The sequence below is a fragment of the Dryobates pubescens genome, chromosome 2 (assembly GCF_014839835.1).
Source record: "Dryobates pubescens isolate bDryPub1 chromosome 2, bDryPub1.pri, whole genome shotgun sequence".
Lineage (NCBI taxonomy): Eukaryota > Metazoa > Chordata > Aves > Piciformes > Picidae > Dryobates > Dryobates pubescens.
The window spans coordinates 29,070,529-29,096,889 of NC_071613.1; the positions used below are offsets into that span (position 1 = coordinate 29,070,529).

General features: G+C 44.2%; 1 protein-coding gene across 18 annotated transcripts in view; it reads right to left on the reverse strand.

Moving 5' to 3' along the window:
* Positions 1-9,823, reverse strand: part of ABI2 (abl interactor 2) — a 61,372-nt gene extending 51,549 nt beyond the window's left edge. For 11 of the 18 annotated variants that reach the window (XM_054173736.1, XM_054173753.1, XM_054173699.1 and 8 more), the window contains exon 1: positions 9,511-9,821. In XM_054173736.1, coding sequence (XP_054029711.1) covers positions 9,511-9,627 — 117 coding nt within the window. In that variant the 5' untranslated portion in view covers positions 9,628-9,821. Of the gene's footprint in view, positions 1-9,510 lie in introns of all 18 variants that reach the window. The other 7 variants (XM_054173746.1, XM_054173732.1, XM_054173678.1 and 4 more) reach the window with 2 other exon arrangements.
* Positions 9,824-26,361: the final 16,538 nt, after the last annotated feature.

Below are 26,361 nucleotides of genomic sequence, written 5' to 3' on the forward strand. Positions count from 1 at the left end.
AACCACATTCTTGTCCTTCCCTTAAATCCAGTGAACCCATTTATATCAATACTAAAAAAAACCAAAACATCCAACTAAAAAAAAAGAAAATCAAGATAAATTCTTGCAAGGTTTATCCTAATTCTTTACAAAAAATATTCATCAAAAAGAATAATATCTGCTTTCAAACAATGTTTATCAACCTCACAATAATTTGCCCATAAAATACTTCCCATAAAATGTCAAAAATCAGTATAATCAGTTTATCAGTTATTTCCAACAGAATTCTATGTCTGATAGTCATACAAACATAAAAGACCACTAATTCACAAACAGTTCTTCTGAAGTTCATTCATTTTTTCATGTAAATATACATTTTTAAATTGAAAATAATAAAATAATTTTGATAATGATAGCATGCATCAAGGTTGAAATAACCTTCAACAAGAAAAAGGGTATTGGGCATCCCTATAATTTGTTAATAATATTGGCTGAAATAGCAATTTAGTAGACATGACCTGATCAGATGAAAAGTAGTTTTTTAAACCTAATATTATCTGTAGTATAATCAATGCCGACAACACAGCAGTCAGCTCAACAATAGATAAAACATGCCAAAGTTATTCCAAAAAATTTTGACAGAGTTCATCTACATTAAAGCAGTAAATTCACAACAAAGTTTCCAAATACCATAATAATTTTTTTTTTAAAATCACATTTGCCTACAGGAGTTCTGAACTTCAAGACAAAACATCTAATTTATGAGCTCTGCACAAAACTAGCTTTGCCTGTGTGTACAACCAACATACGGCCTACCAAGATTCCAACCAGGCAGTATTTGTTCCTCATTCAGCAATTCACTGAGCATAAAATTTCAATACAGGAACAGTAAGCCAATAATAACAAAATAAGCACTTAAATTTCAAACTGAAAGACCAGTAAAGATAGATATTACAATGGCATCTACTGGGAAATAAGCAAGAGGAAAAGTGGATAGCATGTATCAAGCCCATAGTTCAGAGTACATCACTATAAATTTGACAGAGCAAACTGTTCGTTACACCTGGGAACCAGGAAATTAAGATTTCTCACTGAAACAGGCACGACTGATTTGCAGGAACATAGTTCATTTGCTCCAAGTTAAAAATGCCAGCCTAACTTGTGAGAGCCCTGAAAATAGAAAATGCTTCAAATTCACTGTGCTGTGATTACATGCTTCATCTGCAGATATGCAGTTCTGCTGGATGAAGTTTGAGTACCTCAATGACTAGAGTTCCAAGTACAAGTATACAAGAAAATTTACAAAATTTATATCACTAAGCAAGAGGTTAATTTCAGGTGCACAATTAAGTGTAAAAACATAGTATTTGAAAACAAAATCCAAGAAAAAGCAGGCCAGCTGAGTGGACTCTAGACAGACTCTACTGAAAATTTGCTGCAAATTATGGCACTTAATGTTTTCTCCAAGAAAATATTCCGCTGAACGTAACAGTAAGTTTGCACTTGCCCAAAGCACTGACTGGAGAAGCTCTTTTCTTACACAGTGCACCATGGTGGTGCACCTCTTCCTGCCTTAAAACCTACAGCACTAAGCCACAAAGATTACTAACTGCAAATGCAAGAAAACATGAGCAAGAGAATGAATTTTTGAGAGCTCATTAACTGTTGGATGCAGAAGCCTGCTTCTCTGAATTACAATTCTTGATCAATATTATTCATTGATAACAATCTGAAAATAAAACTATAGAAGGGAACAACTGGAATGTCACTTGTTACTAACATTTAGGGTTACAAAACTTTATAGAGAAACCTGCATATTTACAAGTTTTATTTTCCTCCCTATATATACAGTATTACCACCAGCAATTCCCATTGCCACTAATAAAATGGCTTATGCTATTTTCACATCTACTCAATAGAGAATCAATCCTATCCTTCCTGAACTCCAGGCTGAACTTCTGACACTATTAAATGCATTAAATTAGCCTTCCTGGCAAAATGCAGCACAGTTAATGCAAAGGAAAAGTGGATTTGTTAAGTGATTAATACTGCAACTTTGCCAGCTACACTGATTCACTCAAAAAGAAATAGTCAACACAGTCCTGCATTAAAACCTACCAACCTAACAAGCAGCTCACTGTAAAACTTGAGTATAGAAAGACATGTAATAACAATTTGTGCAGCCATTTAATATATTTACGAGTCCAATAGGCATATACCGTGCTACTTCAGAAGATTTTTCATACATCTGACAATGCAAGTGAAGATACCCAACTCCTTCAAGCATTAGTATTATTACTTGCTCCGTTACAGAGTCCACCTCAAAGGCACATGGAGAAAAAAGGATTGTGAAACCACTTTCAGGCTTAACATTCAGAGGGCACCAGAGAGGAGACACTGAAAAAAGCAGTAAGACTCTCACTCACTCAGCCAATTACTTCAAATCTGCAGAAAATATAATTTCTTGAAATCAAAAGAACATTGGCCACATACAGTCTTATCAATCGCTTAGTTTCCCCTTAGTTTTGGGGACTTAGTGGTAATCACACACACAATCACTACAGTGAGGAAAGACCTTCAAGATCAACAAGTTCAACCATTATCTAACTCTTACCAGGGCCACTACTACACCATATCCTTGAGCACCATACCTAGACAGCTTTTAAATACATCCAGGGATGGTGATTCAACCTCTTCCCTGGGGAGTCTGTTCCAGTCTTTGATAACCCTTTCGTTATAGAAGTTTTTCCTAATGTCCAACCTGAACCTCCCCTGGCATAACTCAATGCCATTTCAACTGTGATTTCTGAGAACACCCACTTCTCTACAACACAAATAAATGCTAACATAAATGGAGTGTACCAAAGCAATATCCCCTCCAGCATATGTCTTGGGTTTATGCAATGCGGCTTCTCTACAGGAAGAGATCACGACCTTCTCCAAAGTCAGAGCCAATTCTAAACCAGCTCCAAACAGACCCACCACTGGCCAAACCTGAGCCCGTCAGCAATGCTGGTGGTACCTGTGATAACGTATTTAAGAAAGGATAGAAAACACTGTGAAGCAGCTGCAAGAATGAGGAGTGAGAAAAACATGAGAGAAACAACCCTGCTGACACCAGGGCAGAAGGATGAGGAGCAGTTTCCAGGCACTGGAGCAGAGATTCCCCAGCAGACCATGGTGAAGGACCACAGTGACTAGACTGTCCATCTGTAGCTGATGGAGGACCACAGTGGAGCAGGTATCTACACTACGGCCCATAGAAGACCCCATGCTGCAACTGGTGGATATGCTCTGAAAGAAGCTGCAGACTGTAGAGAGCCCACATTAGAGCTCCTTGCAGAAGATGACACCTCTGGAAGAAGCCCACACTGGAGCTGCAGCCTATGGAGAGAAGTTCATGCAGGAGCAGGTTTTCCAGCAGGAACTATGGCCAATGAAAGACCCACACTGAAACATTCTGTTCTTGCAGGACTGTACACCACTGGACCCACAGTGGAGCAGTTCTTGAAGAACTGCAGCCCATGGGGAGGACTCATGTTGGAGGGATCCCACAGTCAAGCAGGAAAAGTGTGTGGAGAACGGAGCAGCAGAGATGAAGTGTTGTGAATTCATCACAATCCCCCTTTCTCCCCTACCCCACAGCACTGGAGAGGAGGTAGAAGAGTTGGGAATAAAGGAGTTAAGCTGAGCCTGGGAAGGAGGAAGAGGTGAGGGTATGGTGAATTTAGTTTTGCATTTGTTTCTCACTATCCTACTCTATTTCTAATTGACAATAAACTAATATTCCCCAAGTCAAATCTATTTTGCCCATGATGGTAACCAGTGAGCAATCTCCCTGTCCGTATGTCAACCAACAAGCTTTTTATTCTTACTTCCTCCTGTTGCTCTGCTGAGGACTGAGTGTGAGAGAATGGTTTGGTGAGCACTTAGCAGACAGTCAAGATTAACACACACTATTGCATACCACTGCAATTTTAAAATTACATGATTTTTATGAAGTCCTACCTACTGGCCTGGTGGGCCAGATACACCTATGTATTCATCCATTTCACTTACAAGATGCTATAGCATATTGTTCATGTATCTATTATTACTGTTTTACCAGTTTCCTAGTATTTTCAAAGACTTTCAACTTGTCAGCATCTTCCTGATATTAATTGCAGCTAATCAATATCCACTTTCATGCCTGCAGAAGTGTTCCTAAGTTTAATCACCCAAGACAGATTATAAAAGAAACAAGTTAAGGACTGAGAGGTTGAAAAGAACTTTTCTGTGATACTCACATTTCGGACAGTTAAATTTTACAAATGTAACTCTTGCCTTTGTTAAGGTGATATACATCTTCAGTAAAGAGAATAGGGATCTCTCTTCAACTTGTTTATAAACCATAATACCTGGAATTCCCTATGTATACAAGCTATATACTAGCACTGGTCATCACAAGCAACTCCACAGAAAGTTCACATCACACTACTAAAGCTGTAACCATGAAGTAGCTATTTGAAAGGATCACCATTTCTGTAATTTAGAACCAACAGATGCCAGGAGATGCTGCCTTCTCTTTTTCTACTTACTAGAAGATGCTTCCAGACCTACAGCTACTTGGTTTTGCTTTGAAAGTGTAAGTAAAACTAACAGATATGCAGAAAACAACTACGAAATTCACTGATCTATGGAATGTAGTAAAATCACTGAAAAACAAGTAGTTTTCACCTCTATGTCTATTTAAATAAAGGTATCTACAGGAGCTGAAAGTAGGGACATCTAATAACCAGAAGGATGGAATATTAAGCACAGGAATAAAAATTCCCTTCCCATCCTTTCCCTACAAACACCAAAAGGCTGTTTCTGTATGTAAAACACAACACAGTCATGGCAACCTGAGGACTATGAAGAGTGAAAAATCAGAAGCTCACTCATCCTTTATGGTCTCTGCTGCTGAGAAATAAAGCACATTTATCTTGAAACACTAAGCAACACAAAGCCTTTTATAGCGAAATCTGGATAGTACAGTACAAGGAAATCCTATGCTCCATCTGAAAGCTGAGCAGGGTGCAGAGGTTGGTCTTTTCACTCAATTCTGCATGCAAACTTTGGCGGTAGGACTTCCTCCCACCCTGAATCTGTTCATGCTAGACACTTACTGGCTGAAATGCCTCCATCTGGTAATTTCTTCTGAGTATTGTGACAAAGAGTTAACAGACAAAAGCATTCAGTTACTCTAGAAAACTTCACAAAATAAAAAGCTGAGGTTTTAAAAGAACAATGATAATGAGAAACAACAGACTATTCCAGAACAGACTTGTACAGGACACGATCAAAGGAACTTGATGGTCCAAGATAGTGTTGGGATTATGTTGGGATATCAGTAACAAGATGTGCAAATTACATAATTCCTTGGTCTCATTACTTCATAAGTAGATATTTTCTTTGGAATACTGCTGAACAAAAGTAACGCAGGAATAGGAAAATTTTGTAAACACGACGCGCTGTGCAGCAAAACAACTTTCTGCTTTTTATGAAAAACCCAGATAAGTCAACGCAGACTACGAATATCTTTTTTGTATCAAGGACATCAAATAAAGTGAATAGAATTACTCTGTTACACAGTTTTGACTGAGACTGAACTTGGTAACAGAAGACACAGGACTAGTACATAAAGCAGTAAACAGGCAGTATAGAATTTAACCTGTGACTGACATTGTGTCAGATACCACAAAAATGTATTCCTAAATAAAAATGCCTACCTTCCCTTTCTCTTTAAAAGAAACATGATTTCTCCAAGTTATTAGAAAAATGAAGACTTTCTTGGCAAGAAAAGTTACTCGATTTCTGTAGCAACACAAGCAAATTAAAGCAAGCAATTATTCTTAAAACTGGATTATTAAAGTAGAATCATAATCACAAAAAAAAATTATTAAGCTACTTGCTGTAGCATGCAAGTTGAAATTATACTAAGTTTTTCTTCTAGCAATTTATTGTCCTATTTAACAAAGCAGTGTCCCTTGAAAAACATCACCTTTCTAGGTAACTGATTGGCTTGTGAAAAAGTTTAAATAGAAAATATTTTTAAATTGGTGAAGAAAAATGAAGGGGAAAACCCTTTCCTTCCCCCCAACACACCCCCTACCCCCCCCCCCCCCCACACTCCCCCAAAGCAGCAGCCTTTTGTCTTTCATTGCTGCAGGTCCATTTATTACATATGTGCTGCATGGTTAGGCCACACCTCGAGTACTGTGTCCAGTTCTGGGCCCCTCAGTTTAGGAAGGATGTGGACTTGCTGGAACGTGTCCAGAGAAGGGCAAAAAAGTTGGGGAGGGGTTTGGAACATAAGCCCTATGAGGAGAGGCTGAGGGAGCTGCAGTTGCTTAGCCTGGAGAAGAGGAGGCTCAGGGGAGACCTTATTGCTCTCTACAGCTACCTTAAGGGAAGTTGTAGACAGACGGATGCTGGTCTCTTCTCCCAGGCAACCAGCACCAGAACAAGAGGACACAGTCTCAAGCTGCACCAGGGGAGGTTTAGGCTGGATGTTAGGAGGAAGTTCTACACAGAGGGAGTGATTGCCCATTGGAATCGGCTGCCTGGGGAGGTGGCGGAGTCACCGTCATTGGAGGTGTTCAGGAGGAGACTTGATAGGGTGCTTGGTTGCATGGTTCAGTTGATTAGGTGGGTTGGATTAGTTGATAGGTTGGATGCGATGATCTTGAAGGTTTCTTCCAACCTGGTTTATTCTATTCTATTTCCTATCATTTTCCACAAAATTTTAAGATGATGTGCTCTAATGTATCACAGACTCAAGGGAAGGATAAAAATTTATGTAACATTCCCTGTTGCTAAAGTAATTGAGCTCACTCAGTATCAGTCATCATTTGGATAAACACTGCCAAAATTTTCAAGATGGATTTTTCATTCTGTAAGCAGAAGTGAAACAAGTTGCAGCCAGCACAACTCTACTATGAACTAGCAATTTCCACATTAAGGGATCACACATTCAATTATTTTAAATCTGCCATGATACTGCCAAAAGGGCAAAAGAGAAAAAACACATTCCCCTTAGTACTAAACTTTTATTCTATTAATTTTCTATTAAACTGACCTATGCCTCCTCTGACATTTGCAACAATTTTTGTACTTGACAAGAAAACTTCAAAGCACCAACTGGCACAAAAAGCAAAAGGGACTAGCTTGTCTATTGACAAATATAGTCCAATGACATGTCTTGAATGCCCCCATCACCACACTGCCTATCATCCTGCAAAGGAAGTTTAGATTTCAGGCACATTTTGAGCCTCCTCTGAATCTCAAGAATATTCAGCAATGAAACACTCATGATTACAGACAAATTAATTCATGTTCACTATGTAACTTTCTGGACAATCTCTTCCACATATTCCAAGCAATCACAAGTACATCTTCACCACGAAATCCAAGGCTAATATTTTGAATATATTTTGGACTTAAATGGACACAATATATTTGGAATAGGAAGTATTATTAGAAACAAAATCACCAATACCCAACTAACCAATAGTTACATCCACTTAACTATTTCTATTCTTGAAGGGGAATACAAAAATCCACCTTTGTATACATGTCTTGTGCAGGAGTTTATTTAGGCCTGGCACTGTGAAGTTTATTCCCTGACAGATTTATTACTGAAACACTCACACCACTAAATCCAGAAGCTCCTCTTCTCTACAGTAACCTTACTCTATGGTCTCTCAGCCTATTGCACAGATGATGTCCTTCATTCTCTGCTTGCTTAAAATTTAAACATGTTCATGATGTGACCCATGCGACACCTCACAGTCAACGCTCGCAACACAATTTCATACTTTCATTCTCACCTCCCCCATAAAGCTCTCTGTTGTCACAATGCTTGAATAAATTGCCAGTAGTCAGGGTATTGCTTTGTGGTGGCCAGAATCCATCAGGCTGACCAAGAGTGCCTCATTCTTCTCCTTCACTCACCATCTGTCTGTATCTATCTCTTATTATCTTAGGCTGCCCTTACAGACTGTATGCTGTCTGGGGCAATAACCCATCTTTTCTATTCTTTATACAAAAGAGCATGGAGTCCTCTGTAGCTTTTATTAAAAAAAAATCAAAATTGAGCTGTTCAATAGCACTATTTAAAACTTTGATTTCTACAAAGAACACAAAAAAAGGCCAGAGAAAGAACAAAAATCCCAAGCTACATCCAGTTCAGCCTTCCAACACTACTATTCCAGAAATACCATCTCCCTAGTTTTCAAAAAAGCATAGATTTAAATACATGTCATAATGTAAGAGAAATATATTGAAATCTTTTCATAAAAGTGCAAAAGTCACACTAATTTAATATAGAAAAGGTTATTACATAATACATCTATATAACATCATTCTAATTGATAAATGTTGTAAATGACCCAAAATATGCATGTTGTTCTCTCTAGAGGACAGCTTTTCAACAATTCAAAAGAAACAATTAGAGCTTTTTCACAGAGACATTTTAAGTATTGTGTTATTACTGGTTAAATATTCTTTCCCATTTTCACGGACTGAATGATCTTGACACAGATCTCAATCCCGCTTGCCCTTTGAAAACACACAAGCACTCTCCACTTAGCAGACTGAAAGCACAGACCCTTTGTACTTTAGACACTGCCACCACAAACCCATGTTCCCCTAGTTTCTTTCACTCAGACTCTTCTTGTTTCATTTTGGTGGAAATTAATTTGGCCTATCAACGTAGACTAACAATATTTTACTTCTCTTCCTAGTGAAAACAGAAAGAGAGAAAAGCCAAAGTCCTAACGACAACTTGGCTGCAGAGTGGTGACCGCAAAAATCACACACTGTGATAGCAACTTGCGCATTATCTCCTTCTTCACATTTCTCTATCAATCTCTACTAGATCCTGCACCTATGACTTGGTAGTTGCCTTTCCTATAGAATACTGCAGTCCCGCTTGAGAAGGGAAATATAAACCGACAGGCATATCCCGATTAAAACGCATGTCATTGGGCTCTGAATTAACAAGCAGAAACACTGTATTTACAGGAATGAGGCATCTTCCTAGCGTCAGCAAAAGAGTGGAAGGTGGGAAGGGAACGAACGAAAAGGAGCGACAGAGACACAATCCGCAATAAATATTCAATATAGTCACAAATTGGAAGAAATTTAATTTAGAAATCGATTACATATTTAAACGCCTCGTCACGACGGGGTATTTCACGCTGGAGGTGAACCAGGTTTCCTCCTCTCCAAGCCGAAGCAGCCGGTGTCACTCGCCTATCAACCTCCCATCGCCAAGAGGTGCCGCGATCCTGCTCACCTCATCTGCCCGCCGACCCTAGGGCCGGGCAGCGGAGGCAGCCCCACGACAAATGACACAGGAGAAGAGGACACTGCCCAGCCGGAGCTGCCCCATGCCCCCTCCTCGCCGCCGGGGCCGCCGCGGGGCCGGGGACCGTTAGGCGGAGACAGCGACCGTTAGGCGAGGACGACGACCGTTAAGATGCGCGCGGCCCGCCCCGCCCGCCGCACCTGGATGTAGTTGGTCTCGCAGTACTCGGCCACCCGCTCCAGGTTCGTGTAGCTGTCGAACAGGGCCCGGCGCCCGCCCGGGATCTCCTCCTCCAGCAGCATCTGCAGCTCCGCCATCTTCACATCCTCTCACCCCGTACCGTTCGTCCGATCCTCCTACTACGCCCCTCTCCGCCACAGGCCCACCCTGCGTGCTCTCGCGCCGCACCCCCTCCACCCCCCGGCGCTGCCACCGCCCGGGCCCGGCCTCGCGCCGCGGGCAGGGAGCGCGCCAGACCCCCACCGCGGCGGGGGCGGGGCGCGGCCAGGCAGCACCCTATGCGCACGCGCACGGCGGCTCACACCCACTTCCGGTGTGGCAGGGGGCGGTGGGCTGTATCCGGGGTAGCGGTGCGCAGCGGCTGGTGGCTGCGAGGCCCAGCTTCAGAGGTGGAGCCGGAGCCCTCCCGCCTCCTTCACTGTGAGCTTTTCGTAAGAAAAGCCGCTGGAACGAGCGACTCTGGCGTTCTTTTGTCAATGGAGGTGTTTTTTTCAGTGGCCGTTTGCAGGTGAGGGTCCGGCGCCTGCACTCTGTCCACAGAGGGGAGGGGTACGGAGGCAGCTGCAGAAATATCCCAGCTTTGTCTAAGGGGAGCGTATTTGTCTCTGAAATGAGCTTTTGTTGTGATTACTCTGCTTGTGTTCTCATGAGGCTCTTCACGCCGGCTGTCTCTAGTGCAGCTCTGTTACTTGACGTGCGTTACGTACTCCGGTAAGACGCTCTGATAATCACTTTCCCAGCCTTCATGTTACCGATGTTCTGTGATAGTCAGCAGCTAGAGAAAACCTGGTACTGTAGGAAGTTGTTCCCACACCTTGGAAGTTGTTAAAAGGGCATCCAGCTAGAGATATTTGGCCTCCAGATGACTTCCAGAATTACAGGTTGCAATGGCCTAGCCTTTGGGCCAGCACTTGGACATGTCTTCCCTTGCAAGAAAAATGAGATGGGAAATCACTGCCCTGAGGGATATCTGCCTGGTGCCAGTACCCATGCTCCAGTGCAGGGCTGTGCTAGCATAGTGTCAGACTGCCTGCAGCTCTCCACAACAGATGCTGACATCCTCTGCCCTAAGACAGGACTGAAGAGGTGTCATGCAGCCTCGCTTTTGGTGCCCTCTATCCCCAAAGTTTATAAAACATGAGTTATGCATCCAAAAATACTGAGTTTGCTATAAAGACCTGGTGTCAGCCCTGGTGCTGATTGTTAATGTGCCTTTTGAAAGAGCTGATCTGAGCCTTTGCTGTAAAGTCTCCAGGAAGAAACGCCAACTAAATCAACTAACACAGGACTGCTGTACAGTGTGAAGCTCCAAGCCTTGTCCAACACCACCATGAATCAGCCATAGCCAGACTTTCCCACCTCACCCTAGGGCCTGCAGCAAACAAATAACACTTTTGCTCTTGGCAGTAGGGTCCACACTCCCTTCACAGTAGCTTCAGCTCTCACATCGCATCTGCTGCTGCAGCTGTGGGGGTTGCTTATGCCCACACCCTCAGGACTCCACATTTTTGCCAGGCTGGAAGCAGGCTGAGGTTTTCCTCTCTGTTCGCTTCTCAGGTGTAAAGTCAAGCTGTCATTTGGCATCTCCACAGTAAACCTGTATGATCCTTCCCTTGGCAAAAGGAAAAAACTGTGAAGATGTAGAGAAAAAGGTTCTTCAAAGATGCTGTTAATAGTTTTAACTTGGATTAGCAGCACCAGACTGTAGGGAGGAGGAACTGTTGTGTCATCTTCCCTCTCTGCTTTTAGGTACCGAGTGGAAACCTGCAAGAGCCCAACTGCTCTCAGATCTGAACTCAACATCAGCAAATCTTACAGGAAGCTCCCACCTGCAGGTCTGGCACCTCTTGACCCATCAGTGGCCCTGCTGGTGGTTTTTGTCGTGTAAGAAAAAGCATTTTCTGAAATATGTGCACACAGCTGTTCACCAGGCATACTTGTCTGCATAATGAGGTGCTTGTTATCACAGCGTGTGTACATTTTAATAGAGTACTCTTCTGTGTATTTAAATTTAAAGAGCCCTCCTTTCAGAATAATGGCCATCCTATAATCCTCTGTAACCCATACCAAAAATAATTAGAAATAGTGTTTAAATTAGACCAACTTAATCCAGCTACCACTTCCCTAAATTTACATAAGTGACTTCCTATCTGTCAAGTGATGTGCTAAACTAATTTTCAGTTGTCATGCTCCCTCAGCCCTGATTGCAGTATTACACACCAGCTTTTCTGACGTTTCACTTTTGCAAGTTTGCTTTGCGGCTACAACAGTTAGAACCACTTTCTGAAGTCTTTGTTTCTTCCTGTTTGTAATTAAAGTTCAGATTTCTAGGTACTTGTGTAACTCCAGGAACTTGCCCTCTGGAGCTCAGTGAATCCTGTCCTGTTTGTAATCATACTTTTGGCACATAAACCATTTTTTATAAGTTTTTCTTATGGCTTTGCGTATTTGCAAGAGCCATCAAACCATTGTGTGTTGTTCCTAGAGTTATCGTAACTCCCCTGCATGGGAAAGAGAATAAATGACATTTGGGAAGTTTTCCTTCCTCCTTCCATTACACACCAGGTCGAGTAATCTCCTTTCACAAGTCTGTGAAGGCAGCTCCTCTTTGCACAGCTTGTGTTCACTATTACAGTCTGCATCTCTCACCTCCAAACTGCTCTGAACTGCTGCTTGATTAACACTCAGGACCATTTCAGCCCTTTCTCTCACCCGCAGCTATTTTTGACAGTATGCAATAATAGCTAACAGGAGATGGGGACTGATGGCCCCCCATCAGTCACAGCAGCCTCATCCAACTCGGCCTCAGTCTGGTTTGACAGTATTTATGTGCAGAAGGCAGCCAGGCCTCCCCAAGTTGTCTCCTCTCAGAGGGAACGTAAAGACAGCTCTGACTCAGATGAGCGACCTTTTAGCAGGAAAGAGAGTCTAAGCTATACCCATCCTACTAAAAACTAGTCAAAGTCACAACCTCTGCAGCCTGGAATATAAGACAGGACCCAAATGACCATCTGTCATGTCAGTACACAAGGTTTGATCTGATTCGTACAGGTATAAGGGTTTTTTGCAGCCTATTTTCATAGAATCACAGAATGGTTTGAATTGGAAGAGACCTTTAAAGGTTGTCTAGTTCAATCTCCCTGCAAGTGAACAGGAACATCTTTAATGATACCAGGTTGCTCAGACCCTCCTCAAAACTGACCTGTGTGTTTCCAGGGATGGGGCTTCTACCACCTTTCTGGGCAACCTGTGCCAGTGTTTCACCATACTCATTGTAAAAAATGTCTCCCTTATATCTACCCTCTTTTAATGTAAAACCATAATCACTTGTCCTGTTCCAACAGGCGCTGATAAAAAGATTGGCTCCCATTTTTTTTACAGGCCCCTTTTGAGTACTGAAAGATGGCAGTAATGTCTCCCTGGAGCCTTCTCTTCTCCAGGCTGAACAACCCCAACTCTCTCAACCTTTTTTCATAGGAGAGGTATTTCAGCCTTCTGATCATTTTTGTGGTCCTTCTCTGAAGCTGTTCTAACTCCATGCCTGTTCACACAGGCCCACTTCTCAAACTTGTAGAGGTCCTTCTGGATGGCATCTCATCCCTCAGGTGTGTCAATTGCACCACTCACCTTGGTGTCATCTGCAAGCTTGCTGAGGGTGTACTTGATCACGTTATGTAATTGATAAATATATCTCCACAGAATGGTCTCTGTTGGAAAGGACCTCCAAAAATCATCTAGTCCAACCCCATCTGCAGTAAGCAGAGGCATCTTCAACTAGATCAGGTTACTCAAATCCCTGTCGAACCTCACCTTGAATATTAAGCAGATATTAAATAGGTCCCAGTATAGACCCCTGAGAGACACTACTTGTCACCAGTATCCATCTGGACATTGAGCTGTTGACTGCTACCCTCTGGATGTGACCACCCAACCATATTTCACTGAACAGCCAGCCCATCAAATCCATCTCTCTGATTTAGAGTGAAGGATGTTGTGAGGCCCCATGTCAGGTCTGATAGACTTATTTACATTCAGGTTCCTCAGCTAGTCAGATACCAGCCTTAGCTAGTAGACTTCTACAGGGATGGAGCCAAGCAGGGTGTGCAGCTGGGATGTACAGCAGCTTGTGATACTCATTTCAAAAGCCCTGATCAGACTACTGCTTCCCCAACCAGGGAATGGAATTGCTGTGGGAGACATCCCTAGCATAGGGTCAGAGGTCAGTGGTTGGAAGGCCACAGGTTGGTCACCCTTCACTTAATGGAGTCTAGGGTTGAGCCATTACTGATAGATTAATGAAGCTGAGCTCTGCTGTTCAGAGTAATCATACAAGCCTGTGCATACCCTTGGCCTCACAGAGATTTATCTGGATCAGGAACACCAAGGCAATTCATCCTCTCTAAACAGCCTCATTCCCTGCTCTGTGTGATCACTACCCATGGGGCCCAGATACATGTTAGTTCCCCTCCTCTCTTCTCTGTGCCTTCCTGCAGTATGTATTTGCTAAATATAATTTGACAGCTTACTTTCGCAGGTCCACAGCCTCAACACCCATGCAGTTTCTCTGTGCCAAGAGCTCTACTTTACAGTCAAGCCATAGTCTCCCTCCTAGCTCATCTTGCATAAAGAATGAGCACATCCTCATGTCCTCTTTCTTTTCATACCCATTACTGCTGCTGGAAGGGGCTTGCACAGCCATTTGCAGCAGCACATCCCTCAAAAATCTGTCAGCCTCAGGGCCGCATAACCAAGAGTTAACTGTTGCAGTTGTTTTCTAATACCAGCTAGCCTTCAGCTCTAATCACTTTGTCTCTTCCACTAGTTCCACTTTTATTTTAATTCTAAGTCTCACTGAAGCCATCATACATGTGCAATTTTATTGCATAAAGGGGCTTTCATATCAAAGTCTTTATCTTACTATGCTATAGTACATCTCTGCTTCACCAGCTTCATAAAGTGCTGTATTCCTCCAGTGTGCACCCACTGAAATGTCATTGAAATCTGCCTTCTGGTTGTATTACCTAACCTATTGCACACTGCATCTCAAAGGCTTCTTATTATTCATCCCAGAAAAACCTGGTCATTGTCAGTGTACATGACACTTCCAACCAAAGGGCTCATTTAGCCACTTGCTAGCTGTACCCCTTGACTGAGGAATCCAGACTAATTATTACAGTACTGAGTGTCGTTTATACGTTGCTAACATGAAGAGATTATTTCAGGGCACAGACTGGCTATCATCTCTGATTTGTAGGAAGAGGAGCAAATATATATATATGGTGTACTTTTGCTCCTCTGCTGGCAATCTGATTTTTGAAGCTGTTTTCACACAAAGGAAAAAGCAGAATGGAGAAACCCTTACCTTAAAAAAATGGCTGGGAGCTCAGTGAACTCAGCAGCTCTTAGGATATACCTGCAGTAGCCTTCCCCCTCCCTTGCCTCCTGAGGAACCAGCAGTATTTCTCACAGTTTTCCATTAACTACTTTTATTATCTGAACGTCTGCCTACGTGAGTAATTGAGTGAGTCACATCAGCAAAAGATTTAGTGAAGTTTTATGAGGAGGCTGCACTGTAAAATTTTTAAAAATCACAGTTTAATTTACAGAATGAGGATTTTTAGCTGTGGTGACAATTTCAAGACCAGTGCTGCAGTAGTGGGAGAAAGAAACACAGAGGTGATAGGATTTCCAGTTCTTGAGGGTAGCTGAGAAAATGTGATTGCTCAGCTTGGTTTTCCACACTGTAAAATACATGAGGACTAATGCAGGATGTATGTTTGCAGTATTTTGCTTTTATTATATAAAAGTCACCATCAAGCTCCCTCAAGCACAAAAGAGATTCACTATGAACTATGGTGTATATATAGCAACAGACCCTGCCTAGTTATCACTGCTGGGATGTGAAACTGGAGGCCTGATGCAGCAAAACCTCTGTATCATTTCCTCCTTCTTTGCATTATGACAATACTAGACTTACAAAGACACCTAGGCATTTAAGTAGCCAAGCGGGTGCTTTTGGGGGTATTTGAAAGCCAAACACCTAAACAGCTTCCAAAATTTAGCTTCTAATGACTGAAAGCCACAACAAATATTTAAGTGCAACTATGCTAGGCCAACATATGAATAGCCAGTGTATACAATGCAGTCACACAGCATAAATAGGAGTCACAGTCATACAAAGGTTTGCAACCCCAAGCCTATGCTTGTGGTTAATTTAGAGCAGACTTGGCAAGCAAACAATTTGCTCTTCCCTTTTAGAAGAACAGTATCACAATAACATCAAGGTGAAGGCTCTGGCAAATTTAATACGGATTCTGCACAGCAGAAGGACTAAGGGCTTCAAACTCTCTGTTCCCAAACATCTTGCTCAGCAGTGAATGTAAGATGGCTGCAACTGTTGGTCCAGTTGGTTTCCCATCATATGTGATGCTGTATTCTCACAGGCATCCCTGTCAGTTACCATTAACTCACATGGCTCACTCCTCTCCTCCCAAGGTACCTCTCCCCCATTCAGACTCTTGGAAGAGCTTGCAAAAGCAGGACAGCCACCTGACAAAACCCAAGCATGTTCAGTAACAAATCTGCCATACCTTTCTCCTCAAGGACAGTTGCAGGTGGTAGCCAAGCTGCCAGAAGGCAGGGGGTTTGGGCCTGGAAACTGCATTTGTGGAAGCTTAGAGCTATGCGAAAATGCTCATATATGTAGCAACAGGTCAGCATTCTTCCTTTCCCTTGCACTGCAGTCATCCAGTTATTGCTGTCTAATGCACATGCTGCCCTGAATTCTGTCACTGTACCAGGCTGACTTACAAGCACTCAACAATGGAATAAGACTCAGCTTGTGACATACTGGATACTAAGCCTGCTAAGCAGGGACTGGAATTGCTGCATTTGTTATTTAGGTATCACAGAGCTCCTCCATCTTCCAGGATTCAGCTGTAAGGCAAATACATGGAGCTATGTCATCGGTGTGCAACACAAAATACCACAGTGGTCTTAAAGAGATAGGATGAACATGATCTATATAATCAATAACTCACAGCTAACAAGCCCTCATATTATAAACTTTGCTTTTTCCAACATCCTTATTTGCTTCCCCTCCCTCACCCCAAAAGATAAATGGCCAAATATGATTGGTTTTCCTTTTATTGTTCCAATAGATACTTGTTCTTTCCTGGATTCATGGGAAATGTGGTCAGGGCAAGAGTCTTAACGGATGAATAGCACTTTCTCTTTTACATGTGGCTCTTCATTCCCTCCCAGTCTCCCCTTTCCCAAGGCTCCTGAACACAAAGTACTTGTAGAAATCATTCAGTCCAACGCTGAAACACAGTCCCTGAACCGGCAGTACACAATGTTGGAGCATCTCATTCCATCAGTTAAATTGAAGAACTGACTCTGGCTGATGGCTGGTCCCAGCAAGCTCTCTTTTAAAAAAGACAGCCAGGACCTTCTGCTGAAAGCTCTGAAGGGGAAGATGATCGCTTTACCCTTGCTGCAGTGTCTGAGTCATTACTGAGTTGGAAGCAACTGTTAAAAAAAAAAAAAAAAGTGCTTTTTTTGGTGAGACTACAAAGTTGGCAGCCAAGCAGGCACAGCATTGGATGTCTCACTGCCAGGCTTGTGAGAGAGCTGACCTGCCTGGGTGCCAGCAGGGAGGTGAGAGCAGAGTGTGCCAGTGCCCAGGAGCTGGTTACTGCAGAGACTAGAGCAGATTAGCTTCAGAGAGGTTCAGAGGTGGCCCCAGCACTAATACCCCACAGAGCGAGCAAACGCTTCCTGCCCAGTAGTGTCACTGGAGCATCAGTTGCCCACCTGGAGCAATGTTTCACTGTCGTCAAGTGACACCGGTGACATGTTTTGCTAGTTCTTCTGCCCTTCCAGGTCTGCATCCTCTCCTCTCTGGCCAAAGCAAAAGGCTACCTTATCATCACTACTATCATTTATAATTACGACTTTGCTCCAAGTTATACTGGTTTTAATGTAGAATCCTGCAAGATTTGTCCTTGTGACTTTTTTTACTGGCCTGGCATTGATCTATTTAAACTACTTTTCCCATTAAAGTGATGATCAAGTGCTTGTGCCAGAGATGTTGGTGCAGATGCAAAACTATGACTGATGCTTTTTGCCTCCTGGAAGCATGGCTTTTCTTTACAGGAGAATTACCATTGGAGCAATTGCACGTACTTCATTTTTCTTGGGTTCAAGCTCCTCTGTAAAAGAAATAGAAATTACCTAAAAAGTAGGGGAAACATTCTTTCACTCAAGCCCTCCTCCAAATCTTTTTGTGGGAAACACAACTGTGTTTTGAATGCTGAAATTCACACAGATTTTAAAATACTTATCTTTAAGGAATGTTGCCATGGAAACCCTTATCTTCTTTTCCTTCCCCACCCTCCATATGCGAGGAGCATTTTTTTTCCCCTGCATGTGGTAGTTCCTCTTCCCGGTCTGCTACCACCAAAAACCCAGCATTGAATTTTAAGGGATGTCAAGTAGGCCTTTTGTTTACCTGAAAAGCAATTGCCAAAAACCAGTCCTGAGCTCAAGTAGAGAGAAATGCCAAGATAGGTACATACTCTCAGGCTCCAGAGAAAGATGTCTGGAATACTTTCCAGCAATTTGTGCTTTGGGCAAGTGGAAAGAAGCAGCAAGAGCTGCCACAGTAATTACAACAGTTCCACTTCCTTGTGGCATACCCACAAGTGATTGAGATTTTTCATCTTACTGGGAGCTTTTTCTCCCTTTTGTCACCCTTGATAAAAGAGTAGGGAAGCAGTGGAAGTTCTGCATCCTCCTATACTGGGTTTGGCTGAGCTGGAGTTAATTCTCCCATAGCATCTTTCTAGTGCTGTGTTTTGCAGTGATCTAGCTGGGTGTTGATAACACACCAGTGTTTCAGCTACTGCTGAACCACACACCAAGGCTGTGCTTTTCTAACATTTTACCCCCACAACAGGCTGAGGGGTGGGCAAGATCTTGGGAGGGGACATGGCCAGGCCAGCTGACCCAAACTGACCAAAGGGGTATTCCATGCCATATGACATCAGCTCAGATAAAAAAGCTAAGCAGAAGAAGGAAGTGTGGGGACGTCTGTTGATGACATTAGTCCTCCAGAGCAACCACTATGCATATCGGAGCCCTGCTTCCCAGGAGTGACTGAACATTTTCTGCTGATGGGAAGCAGGCAATAACATCTTTGTTTGCTCTTGCTTCTGCATGCAGCCTTTGCTTTGGCTTTTCATCTTAGCCACTTGGATCCCCACAAGTCCTTGGGACCAGATGGGATCCATCCCAGGGTGCTGAGAGAGCTGGCAGATGTGCTGGCCAAGCTGCTCTCCATCATTTTTCAGCAGTCCTGGCTTACTGGAGACATCCCAGAGGATGCCAGAGGCCAACGTGGTGCCCATCCACAAGAAGGGCCGGTTGGATGAGCCACGGAATTACAGACCTGTCAGCCTGACCTCAGTGCCAGGCAAGATTATGGAACAGGTCATCCTGAGTGCAGTCACACAGCACTTACAGGATGGTCAAGGGATCAGGCCCAGCCAGCATAGATTTAGGAAGGGCAGGTCCTGCCTGACCAACCTGATCTCCTTCTATGATCAGGTGACCCGACTGGTGGATGTGGGGAGGCCTGTGGATGTAGTCTACCTGGACCTCAGCAAGGCCTTTGACACCATCCCCCATAGCAAACTCCTGGCCAAGCTGTCAGCCCATGGCTTGGATGGGAGCACACTGCGATGGGTTAGGAACTGGCTGGAGGGCCGAGCCCAGAGAGTGGTGGTGAATGGTGCCACATCCAGCTGGCGGCCAGTCACCAGTGGTGTGCCCCAGGGATCAGTGCTGGGCCCTGTGCTCTTTAACATCTTTATTGATGACATGGATGAGGGCATTGAGTCCATCATCAGTAAATTTGCAGATGACACCAAGCTGGGGGCAGGGGTTGATCTGCTGGAGGGTAGAGAGGTTCTGCAGAGGGACCTCGACAGGCCAATGGCATCCTGGCCTGCATCAGGAACAGTGTGGCCAGCAGGAGCAGGGAAGTCATTGTGCCCCTGTACACTGCATTGGTTAGGCCGCACCTTGAGTACTGTGTCCAGTTCTGAGCTCCTCAGTTTAGGAAGGATGTTGACTTGCTGGAGTGTGTCCAGAGAAGGGCAACAAAGTTGGTGAGGGACTTGGAACACAAGCCCTATGAGGAGAGACTGAGGGAGCTGGGGTTGCTTAGCCTGGAGAGGAGGAGTCTAGGGGGTGACCTTATTGCTGTCTACTACTACCTGAAGGGGGGTTGTAGTCAGGCAGTGGTTAGTCTCTTCTCCCAGGCAACCAGTACCAGAAGAAGAGGACACAGTCTCAGGCTGTGCCAGGGGTGGTTTAGACTGGAGGTTAGGAGGAAGTTTTACACAGAAGAGGGTGATTGCCCACTGGAATGGGCTGCCCAAGTAGGTGGTGGGGTCGCTGTTGCTGGGGGTGTTCAGGACAAGGCTTGACAGGATGCTTGGTTGCATGGTTTAGTTGATTAGGTGGTGTTGGATGATAGGTTGGACACAATGATCTTGAAGGTCTCTTCCAACCTGGTTTATTCTATTCTATTCTATCCTATTAAATTGCTTCTGTCCTGACTCACGGGCCTTTGGTTCTATTTTCCTTCTCCACTGTCCATCTAAGAAGGGGAGTAACAGAACAGCTTTGGTGGGCATCTGGCCCCCAGCCAAGGCCAAACTACCACAGCTCAAAGTGTTTTCATTTTGTTCCAAAGCCATAAGAGAATCCAAACAGAAAAAAAGGAAGTCAATAAATTGTAGATTTCACTCTGCTGATCAGGATGTATCTGTATCTTTTGTATCAGTAACAGAAACCTTGGGAAGATAATACATGGCCCTCTTGAGGAGTAAGACTCTACAGACATCTCTTGCTGTCAGTGAGAAATGTGTGCACAGTTCCCAAGACAGAAAGAGTGAGAAGGCACTGCTACTCATCTGTGACTTAATACAAAAAAGTCCAGAAACAAATTATGCAGGTGAGAGATAGATGCAGTGTCCCAGGTTGGACTGTCAGCAGCCCCAGGTTCACATAACTGTACAGCTAATGGGGGAGCTGGCATGAATGCTGCTCGAGATATTTTAAATCAGCAAATGTCCACTCTGCCCAACAGCCAACATTTATTTTTGCAGAAAGTGAGACACAAGTTGCCAAGACCATCTTCTCCATTTAATGATGGAAAATAAAACATACAGCCCAAAACTCTGTGCTGCATGCCACAGCCACTACCTGCAAGTCCTCAAACTGCTGGGAACAGAAGGATATTCCTAATTAGCAATAATGGCTCTCTATGCAGCCCAGATTAATTAAACTCTAGAGGTAACACTTCATGGATATTTTAGAGCTTGTGGGAGACTGGCTCAATACATTGTCTGCTTTTCTCAAAGTTATGCTAACAACTGTCTCACCAGTTCCACCAGTACAAGGCACAAAAAGCTTTGCCAGCCAGAAACAGACATGGCAATCAATTAGCAATGGCCTGACTGTTCCTGGCACCTGTGCTGGCTGTCTGCTGCTGAAAGCAGCAGGTTGCATAGGAACAGAGACATATTTAGCCCCTTGCCTTCTATGAGATTGTAGCCCTTTGTAGAAGCTTGTTCTACAGTAAGAGTCCGTGGAATTGAATGACAACTTTTCTGTATGCTTTTCAAAACCATGCAGTGGAACTTCTGAAGCATCGTTCCAATGTAGAGCAGAAATATGAAACACAAAAAGCAGCAACTCTCTACATTACAGGAGCAGCCCTCCCCTCTTGGCTTTGTTCCTAGACTAAGGCAGTTTTTCCAATGCTTACCTGCCTCCCCATGTTCAGTATCACAGTATCACAGTAACTAAGGTTGGAAGAGACCCCAAGGATCATCAAGTCCAACCTGTTCCAACAGACCTCACAACTAGACCATGGCACCAAGTGCCACATCCAATCTCCCCTTGAACACCTCCAGGGACGGCGACGATGTTACAGCCAGAAGGGATGTCTGGGCCATAAGATCATAGAATCAACAAGGTTGGAAAAGACCTCAGAGATCATCAAGTCCAACCAATCACCCAACACCTCATGACTAATTAAACCATGGCTTTAAGTGCCACATCCAATCCTTTTTTGAACACCTCCAGGGACGGCCACTCCACCACCTCCCTGGGCAGCCCATTCCAATGGCCAGTCACTCTTTCTGTGAAGGACTTTCTCCTCACCTCAAGCCTAAACTTCCCCTGGTGCAGCTTGAGACTGTGTCCTCTTGTTCTGGTGCTGGTTGCCTGGGAGAAGAGACCAACCTCCACCTGTCCACAACTTCCTTTCAGGTAGTTGTAGACAGTAATAAGGTCTCCCCTGAGCCTCCTCTTCTCCAGGCTAAAGAACCCCAGCTCCCTCAGCCTCTCCTCACAGGGCTTGTGCTCAAGGCCTCTCCCCAGCCTTGTTGCCCTTCTCTGGACACGCTCAAGTGTCTCAATATCCTTCTTAAACTGAGTGGCCCAGAACTGGACACAGTACTCAAGGTGTGGCCTAACCAGTGCTGAGTACAGGGGCACAATGACTTCTCTGCTTCTGCTTGCCACACTATTTCTGATGCAGGCCAGGATGCCATTGGCCTTCTTGGCTACCTGGGCACACTACTGGCTCATGTTCAGCCAGCTGTCAAACAGTACCCCCAGGTCCCTTTCTGCCTGGCGGCTCTCCAGCCACTCCGACCTCAGCCTGTAGCGCTGCATGGGGTTGTTGTGACCAAAGTGCAGCACCCGGCACTTGGACTTGTTAAATGCATCCTTAGTGTGTGGGTCTGAGCAGCAGACTGATAAAAGCCTATTCCATATTAACTGGACTCCTGACACTGGCATCTGCTAAGGTGCTGACTCAAGCTTTTCCCCAGGTTGGCATCTAACAATGCTTTGGTTTTGACTGCAGTCTTGTGACACATCTAGCAGAGAATCCCTATGCCCAGTCTTTTTTTTTTTTTCCCCTACAACATGTGCAGGAATGTAACAGTATTGAGATTTCAAATCCCAGTCCCTGTCTAATGCAGCTGAATTGCCCCAAGGGCTCAGAAGTTACTTCTTGTGAGAAGAGAAAAGGGAAAATGACCAAACATCAGTGTGGAGGGAAGTGCACTTTATGAACACAAGCCTTGCTTAGGAAATCAGGTCAGACAAGAACCAGCTCACAGTGTCTGCTGAACAAGGGGTGAGGGAAGACATGGGACAAAACTGGTATATCACACTGCCAGTCAAAACAAATTAACTTCGCGAGAACTCTGATCCATGAATATTCACATACCCCAGAAAATGGATCCATAGCTGGGCTGATGAGTCTTGCACTAAATCTTCATAGTTAGGCTGTTTGAAATGACCAGCACATACACAGTGAGGAAAGGAAACTTACAGACTTCAGCAAACAATGTGGCTACGACCTCTGTCTCACTCCAAGCAGTGCATAACATATGATTGAGAACACCTTACCCCACTCCTTTCCCTCCATGCTCAACACATTTCCTTAACTGATGAGTCAGGGTATGTTTTTGACAGCAGTTTTGAGCAAACACAAACTAATGATCATCTTTCTCCAGCACTTTGGGTCATATTTACAGACTCCTGTGGCATGCTTGCTTACTGGTGCAGACTGGAAACAGTCCTTCAGGATGCAATACCTGTGCAGGCCGACAGAAAATTCATAACAAATTATATGGAATTACACTAATTTTTCATTCAGGATTCGAAGGGAGGTGTGGCTGTTGCTGAGTTTGCACCAGTGGGGCAGTGTTCCAATATTAATGAAGACCAGGCAGCCTCCCACCCTGCTGAGGTGGGATCAGTGTGCTCAGCTCACTCCCTGAAATGGCTGTACACCGATGCATGCAGCATGGGAAATAAACAGGAGTTAGAAATCTCTCTGTGGTCAATGGGTTATGATCTGGTGGCAATGCCAAGGGCGTGGTGGGACAGCTCACATGACTGCAATGGGGTCATGAATGACTATGTCCTTTTTAGGAAAGGTAGGACAGCAAGGCAAGGTGGTGGAGTTGCTCTTCACGTGAGAGAGCAACTAGAATGTACTGAGTTCTATCCAGGGGTGGATGAGGAGCCAGTTTGTGGTTGTGAATTAAGGGGCAGACCAGCATGGGTGTTACTGTTGTAGATGTGTGTTAACAGGCTACCAGATCAGGACAAGGAAGTGGATGGGGCCTTCAACATACAGCTGATAGTAGCCTCACAATTACAGGTCCTGGTTCTCATGGGTGACTTCAACTACCCGGAAGGCTGGGTAGAACTACTGGAAGGCCTGCTCACACTGCCACCCACAGTCCAGGAGGTTCCTCCAGTGCATGGATGATAACTTCTTGATGCAAATGGTGGACAAGCCAACTAGGAGAGGAGTGCCGCTGGATCTCATACTTGCTAACAAGGAGGGTCTGGTTGAAGCAGTGAAGGTTGAGGCCAGCCTTGGCTGCAGCAACCATGAGATGGTGGAGCTCAGGATCTTGTGTGGTAGGAACAGAATACCAAAACAGGATCATAATCCTGGACTTCAGCAGGGTCAGCTTTGGTCTTTTCAAGCAATTGCTAGGGGAAATCCCATGGGACAGGGAACTAGAAGGTAAAGGAGCCAAAGATAGATGGTTAACATTTAAGGACCACTTCTTCCAAGCTCAGGATCAGAGTATCCCAATGGGTAGGCAATCAAGAAAGAGAGCCAGGAAACTGGCATGGTTAAACAGGGAACTGTTGGGCAAACTCAAGTGGAAGAAGAGTCTACAGACCATGGAAGGAGGGGCTGGCCACTTGGGAGGAAGGCCACTGTTGTCAGAGGATGCAGGGAGGCAACTGGGAATGCTAATGCCTCCTTGGAATTAAATCTTGCAAGAAATGTCAAGGATAACAGGGCTTCTTTAAATACACTGCAGACAAAATTAACACTAGAGGCAATGTAGGCCCACTGCTGAATGAGGTGGGTGTGCTGGTGACAGAGGATACAAAGAAGGCAGAGCTACTGAATGCCTTCTTTGTCTCTGTCTATACTGCTGGAGACTGCCCAGACCCCTGAGGCCCCAGAGCAAGTCAGGATAAAGGAGTTTGACTTGGTTGATGAGGACTGAGTTAGGGAGTAATTAAGCAATCCAGACATCCATAAATCCTTATGGGATGCACCAGCATTTGCTGAGAGATATGGCAGAATTCATTGCTAACCCAATCTCCATCATCTTTGACAAGTCATGGTGAACAGGAGAGGTGTCTGAGGACAGGAGGAATGCAAACATCTCTCCTGTCTTCAAAAAGGGCAAGAAGGAGGACCCAGGTAACTATAGACCAGTCAGCCTCACCTCCATACCTGGAAGGTCACTGGGAGCAGTTAACATGGTTTTATCAAGGGGAAGTCAGGGTTAACCAACCAGGCTGCCCTTTATGAGGACTAGATGATCTTTCAAGGTCCCTTCCAACTGCTAACTTTCTGTGATTCTGTAACTTGGTAAGGGCTGTTGCAAGACATTTGGCCTCTTCAGCTCCAGCAAGGCAGAGAAATGCTGTAACAGAAGTACAGACAATTATACTTGGGAAGCTTTGCTGGTGTCTGAAAGGTTTACTCCTACAACATGACTACAAGAAAGCAGATCTTCACCACTCAGTTCTATGACAGTCAGCTACTCTTTGTCAAGTTCCTAGCAGTCACAAGTGTGTGCCACAAGTATGTGTACCATTTTCTCCCAAGAAGGTAATAACCACTATTTTGCCTCCTCTGCACACCAGGGATGCTTTAAAGTAAAATCCTTCTCTGGTTTAGGAAACATTTGCAACCTTCAAGAAAAACAGGCCTTTTTAGCATAAGCAGTGAAGCAAAGCCTAACATGAATTGCCATCTGGGGACAGGACCAACCTTTGATTAAATGGAGGTCAAATTAGCAAGAGCTTTCCTGCAGTTCATTACAAAAATGCATGCAAGAGAGGCAGCAAGCTGAACTGCACAACCCTTTTTCTGCCTGGCAGACAAAAAACAGTAGAAGAGCATCTCTGTCTCACCTCTTCCCCAGCATAACTGCACTAGGGGGAGATTAGAATCTCTACAGCTCCATCAAAAGCAAGGCTGATCCAAGAGCAGAATTTTCCTTGTCTGGTGCCCACAAAGGCTGGTATCAGATGTTAACCCCACAATAAATGACAGGACTGCATTAAGGCTGCCACTTGGCAGCAATACCAGAGCCAACCCATTTTTATAAAAGCAACGTATTTCCTGACCTGGAAGGTGCCAGTAGGAGGAACAATGTCTGCAGAAGTGAGAGTCACAGGTATGTGTGCCCTGTCTGCAGAGGCAATAGAAAGTAGCTTTAATGGGTGCCACACACTCTGCCCTGTAGTGCTTTGGTAGCCATGCACAAAAGCAGCTTAGGCATACACAGCTGCAGGCTGAGCAACACCTCACCTACCACCACACAGCTTCACAGCATGGTTAGAGGGCTAGGAACTGGAACTAACAGATTCATAGAATTGTTTTGGTTGGAAAAGACAGAAGTCATGTTTATGAGGAAAAGACTTGAAAAGATCAGGTGAAGGGTGAAACTATGAGAGGGAGAAAAAAAAAATGTGGAAGAAATACAACCTGAAAAGAAAGTCATATGGCAATTACTCCAATGAGACGATAGGGTAAGAGGCTCCTACCCTACAAGCCACTCAGCAGGGCTCTGAAAAAATCTTTCAGGAGCTGGCCTATGATGGCCAAAAGGGAAAGAAAGAAACAGGGAAAGGCATGCAAACATGTGGCATGCAATGTTGCTTCAGCTAGC